The sequence below is a fragment of the Typopeltis vanoorti genome, chromosome 18 (genome assembly GCF_054136105.1).
Source record: "Typopeltis vanoorti isolate ZY-2024b chromosome 18, IOZ_Tvanoo_1.0, whole genome shotgun sequence".
NCBI lineage: Eukaryota > Metazoa > Arthropoda > Arachnida > Uropygi > Thelyphonidae > Typopeltis > Typopeltis vanoorti.
In genome coordinates this window covers 77,335,084-77,355,452 of record NC_143566.1, presented here as the reverse complement: position 1 = coordinate 77,355,452, position 20,369 = coordinate 77,335,084, and the positions used below count along the sequence as shown (strand labels likewise).

General features: G+C 36.3%; 1 protein-coding gene across 1 annotated transcript in view; it reads right to left on the bottom strand.

The window, feature by feature from the left end:
* Der-1 (derlin 1) overlaps nt 1-20,369 on the bottom strand; it is a 93,278-nt gene that overhangs the window by 30,194 nt on the left and 42,715 nt on the right. Inside the window, exons 5-7 of the mRNA XM_090408750.1 lie at nt 10,100-10,195; nt 1,892-1,944; nt 1,576-1,686 (exon numbers count right to left, since the gene is read on the bottom strand). Coding sequence (XP_090264876.1) covers nt 1,576-1,686; nt 1,892-1,944; nt 10,100-10,195 — 260 coding nt within the window. The remainder of the gene's footprint in view (nt 1-1,575; nt 1,687-1,891; nt 1,945-10,099; nt 10,196-20,369) is intronic.

The following is a 20,369-nucleotide window of genomic DNA, read 5'->3' as shown; positions in this document are numbered from 1 at the left end:
GAATTACAGAGGTATTTCCCTACTGAGTGTTCCTGGCAAGATCTATGCAAGTATACTTGAGAAACGGTTGAGAAGAATTGTGGAAGAAAAGCTTGGTGAAGAACAAGCTGGATTCAGGCCAAATAGAGGCTGTCAGGATCAGATCTTCACTTTACGACAAATAGTCGAGAAAGCATGGGAATATAACAAAGATCTGTATTTAAGTTTTGTTGATTTGGAAAAGGCATATGACAAGGTGCCAAGAGAGAAGCTATTCAATACGCTGCAGTTATATGGTGTCAATGGGGCATTATATCAAGCAATACTTAGTCTGTATTTGAGTTGTGAGTCAGCAGTTAGAATTGAAGGAAGTACAGGAAGATGGTTTAATGTTAAATCTGGTGTGAGACAAGGATGTACATTATCCCCTCTGTTATTCATTATCTATATGGATCACATTATGAAGGAATGTGGTATTAAACCTGATATCAAAATTGGAGATGTTAATGTCAGCTCTTTGCTTTATGCGGATGATGTTATACTTCTAAATAAATCCGCTACAAGTCTTCAAGATTCCCTGACTAAATTGAATAGCTGTTGTAATAGATATGGCATGAAGGTCAGCAATAAAAAGACAAAGACAATGAAAATAGGCAGAATCATTGAAAATGTCAACTGTGTTGTGAATGGAGAACCTGTGGAACAAGTAAAACATTTTAGCTACTTAGGCACAATTTTTACTGAAGATGGTAAACTAAATATAGAAATAGACAACAGAATCAGCAAAGCTGGTATCGTGGGAAGTCAATTGAATAAATTCATATGGAATAAGAAAGAAATTAGATGGAACACTAAATTAGCTGTATACAAAACTGTGTTCAAACCAATTTTAACTTATGGATCTGAGAGCTGGGTCAGAAGTAAAACACTTGACCAAAGACTAGAGACCGCAGATATGAGAGTCCTGAGAAAGATTAGAGGTGTGAACAGATGGCATCATTGGCAATATCATATTAAAAATGAGGATATTAGGAAAGAACTTGACATTGTCAGCATCCAGGAATGCGTTAGCAGAGCTAATCTCAGATGGTATGGTCACTTAAATAGAATGGGAGAGGAAAGATTAGCAAAACAAGTGTTCTCTGCCAGGTTGGCAGGAAAACGACCCAGAGGAAGACCAAGATATAGGTGGATTGATACGGTACAAAGTGCCTTAGACGATAGAAATATAAGATCTGATAATGTTGGAGTCTTGACAAGTAACAGACTGATTTGGAGGAAAATTGTAGATAGGAAGTTAGTAATGATGTAATTTTTTCATGTAGTACTGTCATATCCTGTACACCCCTTGAGGGTACATGGCAGGAATTTGATGATGATGATGATGACATAAGATAAATGAGCCATGAAGAAATCTGAAGGAATATGCTTCTTCAAGTAAAATAAATAATATCAATTTACTGTATTATGTGATAGCTAGAGATAATGCAAGAGATTATTCTTGTTATACCACAGTATAAATAACAAGAATAATCTCTTGACATATCTCCACAACAAAAGTTACACTAGCATACACAGGAAGAAAATGTGGCTTACAGTATATCTGGAGTTTCTAAAAAGGCACGTCCTGGATGTTGCTCAGGGTATATGAACTTCAAAAAGTAATATAGATGTCCTACCAGGATGCCAACAAGCTGAAGGATGAATCTGAAAATTCAAAAATTATGAAAGAATAATAAGGATGGGTTTTATATTACTGGAAAAAATTCAATTATTCTTCTTTAACTGTCAAATTTTCTGTTCACCAGTTTCAACAAAGTAAAAGAATTTTAAAGAAATAAGCAATAATTATTTCTGTAAGCATTGACATATCAAAGTTATTAATACTAATTTATTCAAAAATTTTGCTTACCCTTTTCCCAAGAAGAATTCCAAAATGCACAGCACCCAAGGCAAATATACTGCCTATAAAGAAGTAAAAATTAGGAATACTTATATTCATTGCATATCAGTTTGCAACTCAGTTTAATGAAAAATCAAGATAGCTGATTACAGAAAGATGCACATAAAAAGTATTACGATTATTATATTTTGTAGATCTAGAAAAGGAATATAACAAGATACTAAGAGAAAAGATATTTATAACTGTTCGATATTTAGAAAATGAAAACATTTCCTAAATCTTTTGTATTTATTTAAGAAATAAAGTAAAGAGCCAAGATTAACATCAAGCTTAATATTACTTTCTTTCATAATGTGATCCATATAAATGAACAACAGAGGGGATAATGTACATCCTTGTCTCACACCCAATTTCAAATCAAAACCATCATCTTGTGTCACCTTCAATTCTAACTGTGACTTACAACTTAAATAAAGACTAAGTATTGCTTGATATAATGTCCTATTTACACCATATAACTGAAGTGTTTTGAATAACTTTCCTCTTGGTACTTGTCATATGGCTTTTCCAGATCTAATCATCATCATCAAATTCCTGACATGCACCCGCAAGGGGGGGTACTATCATATCCTGTACACCCCCCTTGCTGGGGGGGTGCAGGATATGATAGTACTACATGAAATGTTTACATCATTACTAAATCCCTATCTACAATTTTCATCCAAATCAGTCTGTTACTTGTCAAGACTCCAACATTATCAGATCTTATATTTCTATCGTCTAAGGCACTTTGTACCGTATCAATCCACCTATATTTTTGTCTTCCTCTGGGTCATTTTCCTGCCAACCTGGCAGAGAACACTTGTTTTGCTAATCTTTCCTTGCTGAGATTAGCTCTGCTAATGCATTCCTGGATGCTGACAATGTCAAGTTCTTTCCTAATATCCTTGTTTTTAATATGATATTGCCATCGATGCCATCTGTTCACGCCTCTAATCTTTCTCTGGACTCTCATATCTGCGGTCTCTAGTCTTTGGTCAACTGTTTTACTTCTGACCCAGCTCTCAGATCCATAGGTTAAAACTGGCTTCAACACTGTCTTGCATACAGCTAATTTAGTGTTCCGACTAATTTCTCTCTTATTCCATATGAATTTATTCAATTGACTTCCTACCATACCAGCTTTGTTGATTATGTTGTCTATTTTCATATTTAATTTACCATCTTCACTAAAAATCGTGCCTAAGTAGCTGAAATGTTTTACTTGTTCCAAAGGTTCCCCGTTCACAACACAGTTGACATTTTCAACAATTCTACCTATTTTCATTGTCTTTGTCTTTTTAATGCTGACCTTCATACCATATCTATTACAACAGTTATTCAATTTACTCAGGAAATCTTGCAAACTTGTAGCGGATTTATTCAGAAGTATAACATCATCCGCATAAAACAAAGAGCTGACATTAACATCTCCAATTCTGATATCATGTTTAATACCACTTTCTTTCACAATGTGATCCATATAGATGATGAATAACAGAGGCCATAATGTACATACTTGTCTCACACCAGATTTAACTTTAAACCATCTTCCTGTACATCCTTCAATTCTAATTGCTGACTTACAACTCAAATACAGACTAAGTATTGCTTGATATAATGCCCCATTGACACCATATAACTGTAATATATTGAATAGCTTCTCTCTTGGTACCTTTTCATATGCCTTTTCCAGATCGACAAAACTTAAATACAGATCTTTGTTATATTCCCATGCTTTCTCGACTAATTGTCATAAAGTAAAGATCTGTCCTGACAGCCTCTATTTGGCCTGAATCCAGCTTGTTCTTCACCAAGCTTTTCTTCCACAATTCTTCTCAACCGTTTCTCAAGTATACTTGCATAGATCTTGCCAGGAACACTCAGTAGGGAAATACCTCTGTAATTCTCACATTCAGTTTTATTTCCCTTTTTATATATGGGTACTGTTAGAGCTCTACTCCAATCATCGGGAATTCATCCCTCTGTCCAGACTTTCTGAACTATGCAGTGCAGCCACTGTAAAACTTTTATACCACCATACTTCAGCTTTTCTGGTCAAATATCATCTACTCCGGCTACCTTTCCACATTTCAAACCTTTGATGGCTTTTTCTACTTCACGTATGGATATGTATTCCTGACTGTATGCTTGTTGAATGTTTTTTACCACTGTGCTATCACTGCTTGTTTCATTTAGCAATTTTTCGAAGTAATTATTCCATACTTCAAGGATATCCTTTTACAGCACTCTTTCCTCCATTTCTAAGCATCTTTCAACAACCTCCAGAATATCTTACCACCATCTTCTTGATATTTATTTTCTATGTTCTTGTCAAAGTCCTCCCATGACTTTTCTTTAGCTAGTTTTACACAGTGTTTTGCTTTCTTACATTTGTGTCTGTATTCTCTAAGAGCAAAAGCTGACTTATTATTTGACAGGAACTTTTGATATGCTTTCTTCTTTTCCTTCACTTCCTCTTTAACTTCCTGTGTGCACAATGGAGTTCTGATTTTTCTATCCTTGCAGACTACCTCACCACATGCCTCTCTGGCTGAATCATTCAGGATTTTCTTCAAGTCTTGCGAATGAATCTCCAAGGTTTGATTCCTGTTCTCAAACTCTTTCATTTTTTCTTCAATAATCTTTGTGTATTTCAGTCTACAGTTCACATCTGAGAGCTGCTCAACTTTTATTCGCTTTAAAACTTTCTTAAATGTTATTCTTTTCGATATGAAATTCAATTTTATCCAGCTCAAGACTAAATAGTGATCACTTCCAATTTCAAATCCTCTGTATACTCTGGTGTTCTGCACCAGGGAGAAAACATCACTATCAACAATAACATAGTCAATGAGACTTTTCTTGTTCCTTGCTACTCCTCTCCATGTGAATTTGTGCACATTTTATGTTGGAACATGGTTTTAGTAATAACCAATCCATGTACTGAGCAGAAATCCAACAGATATTTGCCATTATTATTAGCTTTGCTCTTTTCTCCAAATTTTCCCAAATTATTTTTGTATGTCTGACAAACATTTCCTACTCTGCTATTTAGATACCCAACAAGGACCAACTTTTCCTTTTTCATTGTCAGTTGCTTTTTCTAAAGCATTAAAAAATTTCTTCCACTTCTACCTTAGTAGAACCTTCTGTGGGACCAATAAGTCTCATTGTCCAATTCCCCATTCTGATATTAGCCCACATCACTCTACTTGAGACTGCCTGCCATTCAAGAAGATTAGGCTCGTATTTTGTGTTGAATACTATGGCTACTCCTTTTCCTTGATTGTCATTTCCTGAATATAACATTTTGTATTTATTGCTCAGAAAGATCTCACCAGTTTTTGTCTTTTTTGTTTCAGTCACCCCTATTATGTCGATCTGGTACTTATCTAATTCCTCAGCTAGCTCCATTTCTTTGCCATTCATGTTTCTTACGTTGATAGTACCAATCATTAACTCTGGTGATGTTGAGTTGTGGCGTGCTCTCAGATTTGTTCCAGTAGCTGACTTTTCGCTGTTCAGCCTGGTTCCCTGGCGAAAACAACGGGTGCCTTGTTTAACCGGGCGACGCCCCAGCCAGCATGAAATTTTGTCATGTTGTACCATCATTTTGTATATTGGTTTAAGCCAATAAGAATACAATTTGGTCGGCTAAATTCCAAATTGCCAGCCCATCCTTGTTTTTTCAGTATCCAGGTAGATACTCAACAGGGTGCACCACGAGAAGGTGAGGACTGGACATTAGGTCAGAAGCCCTGATCGGTTCTCCGCATTCCTTCAAAGGCTATGTGGAGGTCTCCTCTCAGTTATACAGCTTTGACCCTTAAGCACCCCACCTTTTCCAGATCTATGAAACTTAAATACAGATACCTGTGATTTCTCAACTATTTGTCTTAAAGTGAAAATCTAATCCTAACAATCTCTATTTGGCCTGAATCCAGTATGCTCTTCACCATACTTACCTTCCACAATCCTTCTTAACCATTTCTCAAGGATAATTGCATAAATCTTACCAGGACACCAAGTAGGGAAATACCTCTGTAATTCTCACACTGTTTTATTTCCCATTTCATAGATTAACATCTATGGGTCATATGAAAAGTATCCATGATGGGTACAATGAGAACTCTACTCCAATCATTCAGAATTTGACCATCTGTCTAGGCCTTCTAAATTATGCAGTGCAGCCATTGTTAAAACTTTTATACCTCCATATTTGAGCATTTCTAGTAACTTCATCTACTCCAGCTGCCTTTCCACATTTTAGGTTTTTGATAGTTTTCTCTAAGAGCCTGTGTAGCTCAGTGGATGTGGCGTTTACACGCCACGACGCTTGGCCGCACAAAGGAAGACTTGGTTTTTGAGTCTAGTCGGCGACCAGAGGAAATTTTTCTAAACCTTTTTTTGACCGGTTCCCGAGTTAGTCGATCTCTGGCACAGGCAAGCGGGTTTTTTTCTCCCGGAAACTCGGGTTTTCGTCCTGTAAACTCAAGAAAATCGACCGTAGAACCCACATTATTTCAGACATTAAATACAAGTGTTAGGGACCACGAGATGGCGGCACCTGTAGAGCAGTTTCTCTTCACTGCGTGCCACTTAATTAGTGATAGCCTTGGGCCAGCTATCTCTGATTGGGTACCAGTGGAGATTGAACTGCTCACTCAGTCTCCAGAAAGTTAGATAGGGCTAAAAATGGCCTTGCCTACTCCCTGTATATATGAGAATAAAAATGTGTTAGCTGGTTTTTTTTTTTTTTTTGATATTTTTTTCTACTTCAAGTATCGGTATGTAATCCTGATTGCATGCTGTTGAGTGTTTTCTATGCTGTCACTGCTTGTTTCATTTGGCAATCTTTGGAATTACTCCATACATCAAGGATATCTTTATCTCCCATTTCCATGTCACCTTTATCATCTCCGATTCCTTTCACGGTACTCTTTCCTCTAGGTTTTTTTTTCAATTTCTAGGGTTTTTCAATAGCCTCCAGAATATTTTGCCACTTTCCTGATATTTATTTTCAGTGTTCTTACCAAAATCTTCCCGTGACTTTTGTTTAGCTAATATTACACACTGCTTCACTTTCTGACATTTGTCTCTATATTCTCTAAGAGCACAAGCTGGCTTATTTGCCAGGAAATTTTGATATGCTTTTTTTTCTTTCACTGCCTGTTTAACTTCCTGAGTCCACCATGAAGTTTTGATTCTTCTATCCTTGCAGAAAATCTCACCATATTTGGCTGAAGCAATCAATGTTTTCTTCAAGGCTTGCCACTGAATCTCCAAGGTTTGGTTCCTGTTCTCAAAAACTCTTGTATTTTGGTCTACACTTCACATCTGAGAGCTGCTCAACTTTTATTCGCTTTAAAACTTTACATGTTCTTCTTTTCAATATGAAATCTAATTTTATCCTGCTCAAGACTAAATGGTGATCACTTCCAATTTCAAATCCACTGCACATTCTAGTGTCCTGCACCAGTGAGAAAACATCATTATCAACAATAACATAGTCAATGAGACTTTTCTTATTCCTTGCCTTTCTCTCCATGTGAATTCATGCACGTTTTAATGTTGGAACATGGTGTTAGTAATAACTAATCCATGTGCTGAACAGAAATCAACAGCTACTTACCATAATATCAGTAAGTACCTGTTGGATTTCTGCTGAGGACATGACTAGTTATTACTAACACCATGTTTCAATATAAAAATAGTTTTATCCCGGGTATTTAAAATTCTTCTGATATCTTTCTGACAAATGATCAGAAGAAGAATGCATTGTATTTGGGTGGCCAATGATTTTCCTATAGCATTTATGCAGGAGTTTGGAGGATATGAATGCTAACATCCCAAACCCTATTTCTGAAAAATATAGTAAAAAAGCTTTGAACATGATTTTACTACAAAGAAACAAGGGACAAGAAGATATGAGGTTTTGTATTTGCTTTTTTTCAAAGTAAATGGATTTCATAGGTTTTTTTGAGCCTCCATAGCTCATTTGGTATAGACAAAGCCCTTTGGTTGTTCAATTGCTGTCCATGATGTGAGGAACCTTTATCAGGTCTTTTCGACTAAAGGTGAGTTAGCCAGTCTCATATGGAAGTGGAGGGCTTCCTTCCCCTCCAGAAACTCTGATTTTTCATCCCTCATAACAGGCAAACTGGTCCCGTGAACATACACATCTGCTAAGGGCAATGAAGACAATGGGATAACCACCTTGCTTCATAATCATGCCCTGGCAAAATATCATATTGCTATCAAGCCAACCATAAAGTTGAGGACTAAGAAAAACAACTAAACCAGCCACCACTCCTAGCCTCATATCCTTTGACAAAGGATATGAGGCTAGGAATGGTTGAAAGTGTGAATTCCAAAAAATGGAAAGCGATTCTATTACAAACACAAGGCCTGGATGCCTAAAGCAGCTGTGTTTGCATTTAAGCTATGAACACTGATAGTGAATGCCATTTTTTGTACAAATTTTCATTGTTTTTTTTTTTTAATGCTTTAATGGATTTTTTGTTATTTTTTTTTTTAAAACAAATTTTATTGAATTTGCTTTTTTTTTTTTTTTTTGTAAGACAGTTCTTTGATCTGGAGAGCAACTAAGCCTTTCACAGCTGTTAAAACATTAAGGTGAAGAAACATGTAGTAAAGGAATAAAACTTTTGAATGTGTCTAAAACAGAGCATCTAGTCTCCTGCCTTCAAGTGTCCCTACATATCACTATACTTGGACTTCTGGCAAAATTTGGTAAATCAGCAGCAGGATTATTTGCTAATTGAGAAGCCATCTATTTCATTTTCAGATGCATTTCTGTGAACTATCTAGTGGTCGGTCTGTTGAACAGCTATACCCTGAATTGGGAGGGACAAGGTTTCTAGATTGTTACCAATATGGATGGCATGCTCTCTTAAAAGGTATCATCCTCTCTTATATCAAATAGTAGGTGTAAAGAAACAATGGCTCACTCGAGAGACCAAAACATAGCCAAATTAATTTGAGGCACTTAAGGAGCAAGGTGGCAGTATTTAACTGGTGTTCAAACATTAATACTATCCTATAATCAAATTTTTTCTTAGTTCCAACTAGAACCCAATAAAGATAATGAGGAGTTTATTACCATTCCACTAATCTTTGAGAAGATGGATGATAGGTAGCCCTGTGATCACAGTATCATGTTTAAACACCTAAGACCAATCTACCATTAGGGAGAGAAAAGTTTGCAGGAAATTGGGAATATAAGATAAATCCAACATCTCTCTTGAAAAAATAAGCATGGAAAATCCCTCTTGTCGCAAGTGAGATTGAACAAACCAATCAGCCAAAAATTTAAATGTTAATGCTGAATGAATATGCCTGGAAAATAAAACAAATGAAATCATATTTTCATATATGAATAATGTCTGCCTGCTTGGTAGAGTGGTCAGTATACCTGCTCTCTAGCCAACATGTTGTGAGTTCAAGCCAGGCCACAGGCATGGATGTTTGTGAATGCCCTATCCAGAGTAAGACAGATCCCCAGCTCTCTGAAGACCAGAAGAGATTTGACAGAGATCCATATTTGGTCTCTGAAGCAGGGTTTATGGATTATGTAGAAAAATAAAATAAAAAAATTTTTAAAAATTCCCTGGCCTGCATATGGTCATATTGTACTATACGATTAAATCCTTGTATGTGTACAAGTCACATAAAAAAATAATAAGTATATGAATGACTTTTCTTGAAAGAAAGGTATTTTTCAACATTCATTTTGATGTGGAAATAGTTCCACATTAAGATGAATATTCCTTCCTGTCTACACTGTTCCTTATATCCACATAGCATCATCCTATACTTAAAACCAAAGCTTTCTGCAACATTTTCCAGGGTTAGAGTTGGGGATGTTAGCATTTTTATCTCTAAGTTCCTGCATAGATGTTATAGGCAAATAACTACCCACACAAGAACAAGATTCCTCCTATGGTCATCTGCAAGAAAGACATCAATCATGGTCAAATCAATCAATCATTATGTAATAATTCAAATAACTTAGTTCATTAACAAAATATTCTACTTAACATTTTTAGAAGTAAAGAATTGAGAGGAGAGGATAGAAAGAAAAAAATTCTAAAAAAAAAAGGGGGGGGGGGCAAAGAAAAAATAGTGAAATTCATAAAAAAAAAAAAAAATTACCTTAAATTGGGTTCCAAACCAAAAACTAACAATAACATCTCTATTTATATGGCACCAAATATACAAAACAGACATCACCATGGGATCCATGAACAGCTGTAAGAAAGATAAAGTTGCTGTGTACATTATTCGCAAAACAAATCTAGTAAAATAAAACTTGCAACATTTTGATTTCACCAAATCTCATCTAATTTTAAATAACTTATTAAGTAAACTTTGGTATATACATGATCTACTTAATATTTATTAAGTAGATCATGTATAGACCAAATAATAACAATAAGAATACTAACAGAACAATCAATAGAATGGCAAAGGAGCATATATTTAGACTTTATCGATTTTGAACAGGCTTTTGACAGCATAAATAGAGAAAAAATATGGAATCTAATGAAACAATCTGACATACCAATAAAAATAATAAGTATGGTGAAGAAAATGTATAACAACTACAAAATTAAAATATTATGTAATGGAAAATGTATAACATGTTGTGATGTCTAGAGGACTATGGTATGTCGTGTTTGTGGATAGCTCCTGAACAGATAAGTGATATTTTGAGTAAAAATTGATGAATTTGCATAGTATTTACATATTATTCTTTGCTTTTAGTATTTTAGCGAGTCTGGGTGATTTTTTGTGTAAGAGGAATACAAAGATGGCATCCAGGTCACCATAATTGTCTAAAAATCTTAACTTAAAGGATTTGATTTAGTGTACCGTTTGCGAAATGTATGCATTGAGGAGAGCGGTTGGAGTCTGGTTAAACAACGATAGTGGAGTGAATGTGTGCAAAAAGTGTAAAAAATGTGAGGATTTAAATAGTGCTTCAGGTCGTGTAAGTGATATCATTGATTAAAGTGAGAATCTAAATAACAGTGATATTTGAGGTACCATGTTCCAACATAAAAATGTGCACAAATTCACAAGGAGAGAAGATGCTAGGAATAAGAAAAGTCTCATTGACTATGTTATTGTTGATAGTGATGTTTTCTCCCTGATGCAGGACACCAGATGTACAGAGGATTTGAAATTGGAAGTGATCACTATTTAGTCTTGAGCAGGATAAAATTGAATTTCATATTGAAAAGAAGAACATGTAAGAAAGTTTTAAAGCGAATAAAACTTTAGTAGCTCTCAGATGTGAACTGTAGACTAAAATACAGAAAGATTATTGAAAAGAAAATGAAAGAGTTTGAGAACAGGAATCAAACCTTGGAGATTCAGTGGCAAACTCTGAAGAAAACATTGATTGATTCTGCCAGAGAGGCATGTGGTGAGGTTGTGTGCAAGGATAAAAAAAATCAGAACTCCCTGGTGGACACAGGAAGTTAAAGAGGTAGTGAAGGAAAAGAAGAAAGCATATCAAAAGTTCCTGTCAAATAAGTCAGCTTGTGCTCTTAGAGAATATAGAGACAAATGCAAGAATGCTAAACACTGTGTAAAACTAGCTAAACAAAAGTCATGGGAGGACTTTGGCAAGAATATAGAAAATAAATATCAAGAAGGTGGCAAAATATTCTGGAGGTTGTTGAAGAAGCTTAGAAATGGAGGAAAGAGTGTTGTAAAAGGAGTCAGAGATGATAAAGGTGACATGAAAACAGGAGAAAAAGATATCCTTGAAGTATGGAGTAATTACTTTGAAAAACTGCAAAGTGAAACAGGCAGTGATGACAGCACAGTGATAAAAAACACTGACCAGGCATGCAGTCAGGAATACATATCTATACTTGAAGTAGAAAAAGCCATCAAAGGCTTGAAATGTGGAAAGGCAGCAGGAGTAGATGATATTCGACCAGAATGCTGAAGTATGGTGGTATAAAAGTCTTACAGTGGCTGCACTGCATAGTTCAGAAAGCCTGGATAGAGGGACGAATTCCCGATGATTGGAGTAGAGCTCTCATAGTACCCATATATAAAAAGGGAAATAAAACTGAATGTGAGAATTATAGAGGTATTTCCCTACTGAGTGTTCCTGGCAAGATCTATGCAAGTATACTCGAGAAACGGTTGAGAAAAATTGTGGAAGAAAAGCTTGGTGAAGAACAAGCTGGATTCAGGTCAAATAGAGGCTGTCAGGATCAGATCTTCACTTTACGACAAATAGTCGAGAAAGCATGGGAATATAACAAAGATCTGTATTTAAGTTTTGTCGATTTGGAAAAGGCACATGACAAGGTGCCAAGAGAGAAGCTATTCAATGCGCTGCAGTTATATGGTGTCAATGGGGCATTATATCAAGCAATACTTAGTCTTTATTTGAGTTGTAAGTCAGCAGTTAGAATTGAAGTACAGGAAGATGGTTTAATGTTAAATCTGGTGTGAGACAAGGATGTACATTATCCCCTCTGTTATTCATTATCTATATGGATCACATTATGAAGGAAAGTGGTATTAAACCTGATATCAAAATTGGAGATGTTAATGTCAGCTCTTCGCTTTATGTGGATGATGTTATACTTCTAAATAAATCTGCTACAAGTCTGCAAGATTCTCTGACTAAATTGAATAGTTGTTGTAATAGATATGGTATGAAGGTCAGCAATAAAAAGACAAAGACAATGAAAATAGGCAGAATCATAGAAAATGTCAACTGTCTTGTGAATGGAGAACCTGTGAACAAGTAAAACATTTCAGCTACTTAGTCACGATTTTTACTGAAGATGGTAAATTAAATATAGAAATAGACAACAGAATCAGCAAATCTGGTATGGTGGGAAGTCAATTGAATAAATTCATATGGAATAAGAGAGAAATTAGTCGGAACACTAAATTAGCTGTATGCAAGACAGTGTTGAAACCAGTTTTAACCTATGGATCTGAGAGCTGGGTCAGAAGTAAATCAGTTGACCAAAGACTAGAGACCGCATATATGAGAGTCCTGAGAAAGATTAGAGGCGTGAACAGATGGCATCAATGGCAATATCATATTAAAAATGAGGATATTAGGAAAGAACTTGACATTGTCAGCATCCAGGAATGCGTTAGCGGAGCTAATCTCAGGTGGTATTTTCACTTAAATAGAATGGGAGAGGAAAGATTAGCAAAACAAGTGTTCTCTGCCAGGTTGGCAGGAAAACGACCCAGAGGAAGACCAAGAGATAGGTGGATTGATACGGTACAAAGTGCCTTAGACGATAGAAATATAAGATCTGATAATGTTGGAGTCTTGACAAGTAACAGACTGATTTGGAGGAAAATTGTAGATAGGAAGTTAATAATGATGTAATTTTTTCATGTAGTACTGTCATATCCTGTACACCCCTTGAGGGTACATGGCAGGAATTTGATGATGATGATGGTGATATTTGCGAGGTAGTACCTGATAGCTGCGAGAGTGGCGTTGAAAGTGAGAATGAAGGTAAATATACAGAACGATTGAATGAATCATCGGAGAATAAAAATGATGACACTGACGCAACTTTATTATCTTTATTATGCGGAGCTATACATAGGGCAATCAGCAGCTGGAGCATTGGCAAAAATGTTTACCAAGCATACCGACTAATAATCGGCAAAAGTATAATAGAAAAAATAAGGGTATGATAGTGAGTGTAAACAAAATGAAAGAGCATGTGTTGTATGGAGATTCCTTAGTAAGAGGTGTGTTAGTTCAGAGTTTAACAAAATCGTACCAACCCGTTGCGAACGTTAAGAATGTAAGCGAGTCAATTAGAATGCAAAAGCAGTGGGTGAAAGAATTAATAGTGGTAGCAGGTACAAATGATTTGAAAGGAAACAAAAAGGCTATGAGTGAGGATGCGAAGGAATTGCTTGAGGTAGCAAAAGATAAGAGTGAGAGAGTTAGGATGGCGAGTCTGTTGCCGTGAGATGACAGTGAAGAGTATAGAAGGAGGGGCATAATTGCTAATGACTTAATGAGTGAATTATGTTTGATGAGTGGTGTGGAATTTGTGGATGTGTGGAATGAGTTCAATGGGCGAAAGAATTTATATAAAATGGATGGTTTACATTTGAATGGATTTGGTGTACAAAGACTTGAAAAGGTGTTGTCGAATGTAGTGGAAGTGAATGTGCAGAATCAGGGAAACTAGAGTTATTATGGGCAGGAGGGGGGGGGGGTATATATGCAGATTTTAGGGAGACAGTTCAGTATGTGAATGTGTGTAATATGCCCAAGCGAGTAGTAAAGACTACTAATCAGAATGGAATAGTTAGTATAAGGCATCAAAATAGGGATGGGACATATTGGCTTCTGCAATTCATGTATACAAAAGCCAGAAGCATTAGAAACAAGAAGAAAGAATTTTTGGCCTTGGTTGGCACTTCCAGACCACAGATTATTGGCATTAGTGAAACATGGCTGACAGAAGATGACACAGCTAGTGGAATTGAATGTGAGGGGTACTGTGTGTTCAGGAGTGACAGGGAGAATAAAATGGGGGAGGGAGTGTTATTGATGATAGCTGATGAGCTACAGCCAAGAAGAAAAGAAGTGGAACTGCAGGATAGAGAAAAGAGCACATTTGAGGCTATTTGGTGTGAGATTGAAACTAGCAGAACAAAATATACAGTTGGGTGCTGCTACAGACCAGGTGATGGAATAGATGGTGTAGATAGCATGTATAAGCAAATAGAAGAAATGAGTGGAAGGAGGGTAATTACTATGAGAGATTTCAACTATGGTATCATATTGATTGGAAGGAGCAGAGGACACGTGGGAGGAAGGAATTGGATTTTATGCGGTTATTAAGGGATAACTATCTACGACAGCATGTAATGGAAAATATTAGGGGTCAGAGAGGGCTTGACCTAGTAATTACATCTCAGAATTTGGCTGTAACGAATATGACCACGTTGCCCCCAATTGGCGAGAGCGATCATAGGGTCTTGACTTGGGAGATGGCTAAAGGTGTGGAATTTACAATTAAGACAGGGTACATGTGGAATTAGCGGGCTTATAAGTATGACAAGCTTAGGAGATTGATTGGTTCAGTGCCATGGTATGTACAACTGCAAGGACTAGAAGTTGATAGAGCATGGGAGGCAGTTAAGAAGTGTTTACATGAAGCAATGGCTGACTGTATACCTAGAGTCCGAATAATAAATCAAGTAGGGGGTTAAATCTATGAATAACACCATTAACTTGAGCGGCAAAAAAAGAAACAACTATAGAGGGAATTTAAGGAGAAAACTGACCGGCAGGCACATGAACGGTATAAAGTTCAGGACAAAAGGGTAACGAGTGTGGTAAGAAAAGCAAAAAAGGATCACGAAAGAACATTGGCCATGCAGGCTCAAGAAAATCCTAAACAGTTTTTTTGATATGTTGCAAGTAAAAGAAAAAATGTACATGGCAGAATGATTTTAAAGAATGCCGATGGTAGGGAGGTAACCGAATCAGTTGATATAGTTGAATTACTGAGCGAGCCTTTTGAAAGAATATATCTTCCAGGTGGTGACATTGCAGAAATGAATGAAACAATAGATTATATGGGAATTGTGGTGAATGAAGTGGAGGTGAGTAGTCTATTGCATAACCTCAATGTCAATACATCTGTGGGATTGAATGGTACACCAGCTCATATCGTACGAGAAGCAGCTAAAGAATTGTCATTACCCTTGACCATATTGTTTAATTCAAGTCCTGAGGGGGTGGAAAGAGGGGAAAATAGTTCCACTGCATAAAGGAAGTTCCAAGACTGCTCTTGTAAATTACCGACCGATTCGCATATCAGGAATCGCTGTCAAGGTCTTGGAGAAATTAGTCAAGAAAAGAATACAGGATTGGATAGACGAAAATGGGATACTGTATGGGGGACAACATGGTTTTGTGAAGGGTAGATCATGCCTCAGTAACTTGCTCACGTTTTATAACACAGTGACAGCTGAACTTGATAAGGGTAATGGGTTCACAGTGATTCTACTGGACCTTGCCAAGGCCTTTGACAGGATAACACATGGAACTCTAATCAGTAAACTGGAGCAGATGGGGATGGATATAGGGTTGTGAGATGGATAGGAGGGAGGTTGATGGAGAGATACTAGAGAGTGGTTTATTCAGGAGTGGAGTCCAAAAGACGGCTTGTGACTAGTGGTGTGCCGCAGGGTTCTGTTCTTGGACCACTACTTTTCAATTTGATCATTAACGATATAGGAAAGGATCTGAGAGGAAGTGTTCACTTGTTTGCTGATGATGCAAAGTTGGGTAGAGCAATTGTGAGTGCACAGGATGTCAAAATTTTGCAGAATGATTTGGATAGTTTGGAGGACTGGGCTAGGGAAAATGGGTGTCAATTTAATGTGGCAAAGTGTAAGGTTATGCATTTTGGAGTGAAAAGATTAGCAGCAGTATATCACATTAATGGAACTGTACTCCAGGAGATTGATGAGGCCAGGAATTTGGGAGTGTTGGTGGATAGGGAGTGGAAGTTTAGGGGGCACATTGCAAAAGTGGCTAAATCAGCTCATCAAATCACTTGGTTGCTGAAAAATACTTTAACAAGCAGAGACAAACAAGTTATTGTTCCTCTGTATCGAGAACAATAACTTGTTTGTCTCTGCTTGTTAAAGTATTTTAACAAGCAGAGACAAACATGATAAGACCCCATCTGGACTACTGTGCCCAGTTATGGCCGCCAGGGTTTCTTCTTGATGGGGGGGAGGATCCAGAGACGAGTGACCAAGATGATAGCAGGTCTGTGGAATGAACCTTATGAGAACAGGTTGAAGATTTGTGGGTTGCAAAAATTGGTTGATAGGCAGAAAAGGGGTGATATGATTGAGACATTCAAATTACTGAAGGGTTTCTATAAGATGAATCCAGAAGATATTTTTGAGAATAGAACTGGTGGTGGGAGGACTAGGGGCCATACGTGGAAGCTGGGCAAAAATGTGGTTAGCAGGGGGTGTCAGAGCTAGGTTTTTTACTTGGCGAGTGTTGAATGGGTGAATAAGCTGCCAGAGTCTTGTGGGTGCTATGACCATGAATGAGATCAAGGTGAGGTATGATAGATACTGTGTGAATGTCAAATAGTTGTTCTTGACATGATGTTAGGGCCTCCCTCGATGAGTCTGTCGACTCCTTGGAGTTGCCCGAAATAATAATAATAATAAAAAATTGACCGAAGAAATTCATACCATTAGGTGTAAGACAAGGTTACTCTTCTCCAAAATATTTTTGATTGTAAGAGACTGAGTGATGAGAAACACAACGGTTAATAATATAAATATACAATGGGGATGGACAAATTAAATGATTTAGATTTTGCTAAACAACATATGTCTGATAGCTCAAAAGCAGCAACAGATAGATAACTTACACCAGGAAGCTTTTAAATGTGGCTTAAAAATAAACAGAAAAAAGACAAAAATAATGAAGATAAACCCTACACAAAATCTAACTTTTAAAATAATAGAATCACTGGAACAAATAGACACTTTTGTCTACCTGGGATTAGTGGTGAGTACCACTAACAGAAGATATAAAAAACAGAATACAAAGAGCTCAAAGTATCTTCAGAACGATGAAAAACAAATGGAGAAACAAAGAATTAAACTTAAAAACTAAAATAAGGCTTTCAACACTAATGTTAAAACTATTCTACTATATGGATCAGAAACCTGGAAATTAACTATGGAAAATGCAAACAAACTACAGGTATACATAAATAAATGTCTAAGAAAAATATTGGAATATACTGGCCAGATAAAATTTCAAATATGGCATTATGGGAAAGAACAGAACAAACCAAACCAGTATCACAATAGAAATAAAAAAGAGGAAATGGACTGGACATACTATCAGAAATCCTGATAAAGACATAGCTAGGACAGCCATGGAATGGAACCCACAGAGAGAAAAAGGAAAAGAGGTTGCCCCAAGATGACCTGGAGGAGACAGACCGAGATGGAGATAAAGGAGATGGGAAGATCCAGGAGTGAACTTAAGAGAGAGGCAGCAAACAGAGTCCGATAGAAAGCATTGATTGAGGCCCTATGCTCTGCAGGGAGTGAAAGGGATAAGTAAGTATTAAATAAACTGATCTCTCACAATTCTCATCTTTTGAATATGTGATTCTATTTGATATTTAACATATTTGTTAAATATCAAATATCAATTTCTTGGCATTTTGCCAAGAACAGTCGATTCATGCTGAAGGGGAGAAAGAAATGAAGTATGTACGAATTGGTCGCCAACTGCAAAATCATGTGCTTTCTTGTCTGTCGATGTACTGGTACTAGCTTGATTTTTGTTGTCACCTTTTTGCATTATTTTTTTTTTTTATTAATTTGTATGATGGATCCAGTACACTCAACAAGTTTTGTTGTTAAACGTTTCAGTAGCTCTTGCAAAAGAATATTGAATAATGTGCTGACATTTTGAGAAAAAGAATCGTCTCCATGTTCCTCTTTCTCAAGTCATAAAACGTGCAAGTGCAATTGCGGGTGTATCGGGGTCGACTGTTAAAAGAATTCATAGGGAATCAAAAGGTGAAGGTAAGCCAAAATTTAAATCTCCTAAAAAAAAGCGCCAGAATAAAGAAAACCATCGAAACTGTAGCTTTGAATGATTTTGATGTAAACGTTATAAGAACTATTCGTGAATTTTACGTGGTTGAGAAAAGAGTGCCAACCATTCCGAAATTGATTCCTGTGCTTAAAGAAAAAATTAATTTTCCTTGGAAAAGAGAAACTTTAAGGAAAATACTTCATGAAATCGGATTTTGTTTTAAAAAGTCCCAGAATAAAAGGAACCTTATCATGGAGCGAAGTGACATTGTTTTATCTAGAACGCAGAATTTGAGAGCAATAAGACGTTTCAGGGAGGAGAAAAGACCAATTGTGTATCTAGACGAAACTTGAATTGATAGTAATTTAACTTATGGAAAATGTTGGCAGTCTAAAGAAGAATGTGGAGTGCTACAAACCGGAAATGCCTCGCGCCACATGATAATTTTGTGTGCGGGTGGAGAAATGGGTATTTTTACCGAATTCAAACTTACTATACAAAGCCAATTACCACAGGCAAATGAATTCTACGATCTTCGATAAGTGGGCAGAAGAAAAATTGATTCCAAACCTTCCTAAAAATGCTGTTGTTATAACTGATAACGCTTCATATCACTATTCAATTAAACAAAGTTCCAAATTGGTCTAATAAGAAGCAAGTTCTTATGGATTGGCTCTCTGCAAATAACATTTCTCATTCCCCTAGATATGCGAAAAATTGAATTGCTTAATTTGGTCAAAAGAAACTTGCCCACAACTAACTATTTAAATTCGACACGATGCTCAAAGAGCATAGATTTCTAGCTTTGAGGCTACTACCACCATATCATTGCGATATTAATGCTATGAGTATTTTTGGCCAGAAGTGAAATGTTTCATTCGCCATCGCAACGTAACTGGAGATATTGACATGTCGAAACTTTTTAAGCTTTCAGAACAGGCGATTGAAAATATTACAGTTCAAAACTGGGGAAAATATTGCTTTCATGTCACCTCATTGGAAAATATGTATTGGGACAGAGATGGAATTATCGAAGAATTATGCGAACCTTTGGTGATCAGTTTAAGTGAAAGTGATGACGATTCGGACACCGATTCAGATGACTCTGAAGATTAAAAGGATTTGATAATGGTATTTTTTTCCAACCTTTTTTTGCATGGGTTTGTTAAAAGAGTCACAACAAGTCATAAATAATTAATCGGTTTAGGACATTAAAGTGTCTCAGTTCTCTCAACTGTAAGCTTGGAATATCTAAGTTCATTTGAAAAAATTTCTGTTTTTCTGTATAATTATTTTATTTTATAGAAAACTTTCTTAAAAATAAACTTAGTTAAATTTTTGCTTTATGCTATACCTTTTTTAATTTTGTTAATACTCTACGTACATTTTTCAAACTGTTATACAAGCAAAATAGTTTCACTTTATAAACTACAATGTTCATAAAAGAAAAGCTAAATTTTCCGACCTGTAATAATAAACAAACACATCCCTGAAGACATTGATTACCCTATTATCGGAATGGATTCTCCTTTTTCTGACATGCGCAGAAGTGTCGAGGGACCTCTAATCGGTGGGGAACTATATCTACTATTACTACATTTACAGAATGTTGAATAACAAAAATATTTGACTCCATAGTTGAATAGCACATATTCTCTCTCCCAAAACTGTACCATAACACACACAAAATGATGAAATTACCAATCTTGGTAAGCAAATAATCTGTCTCCTCAGATCCACCCATTCTTCATTATATCACAATACATGATACACGCAGATGAAATTTTGATTTTGAGT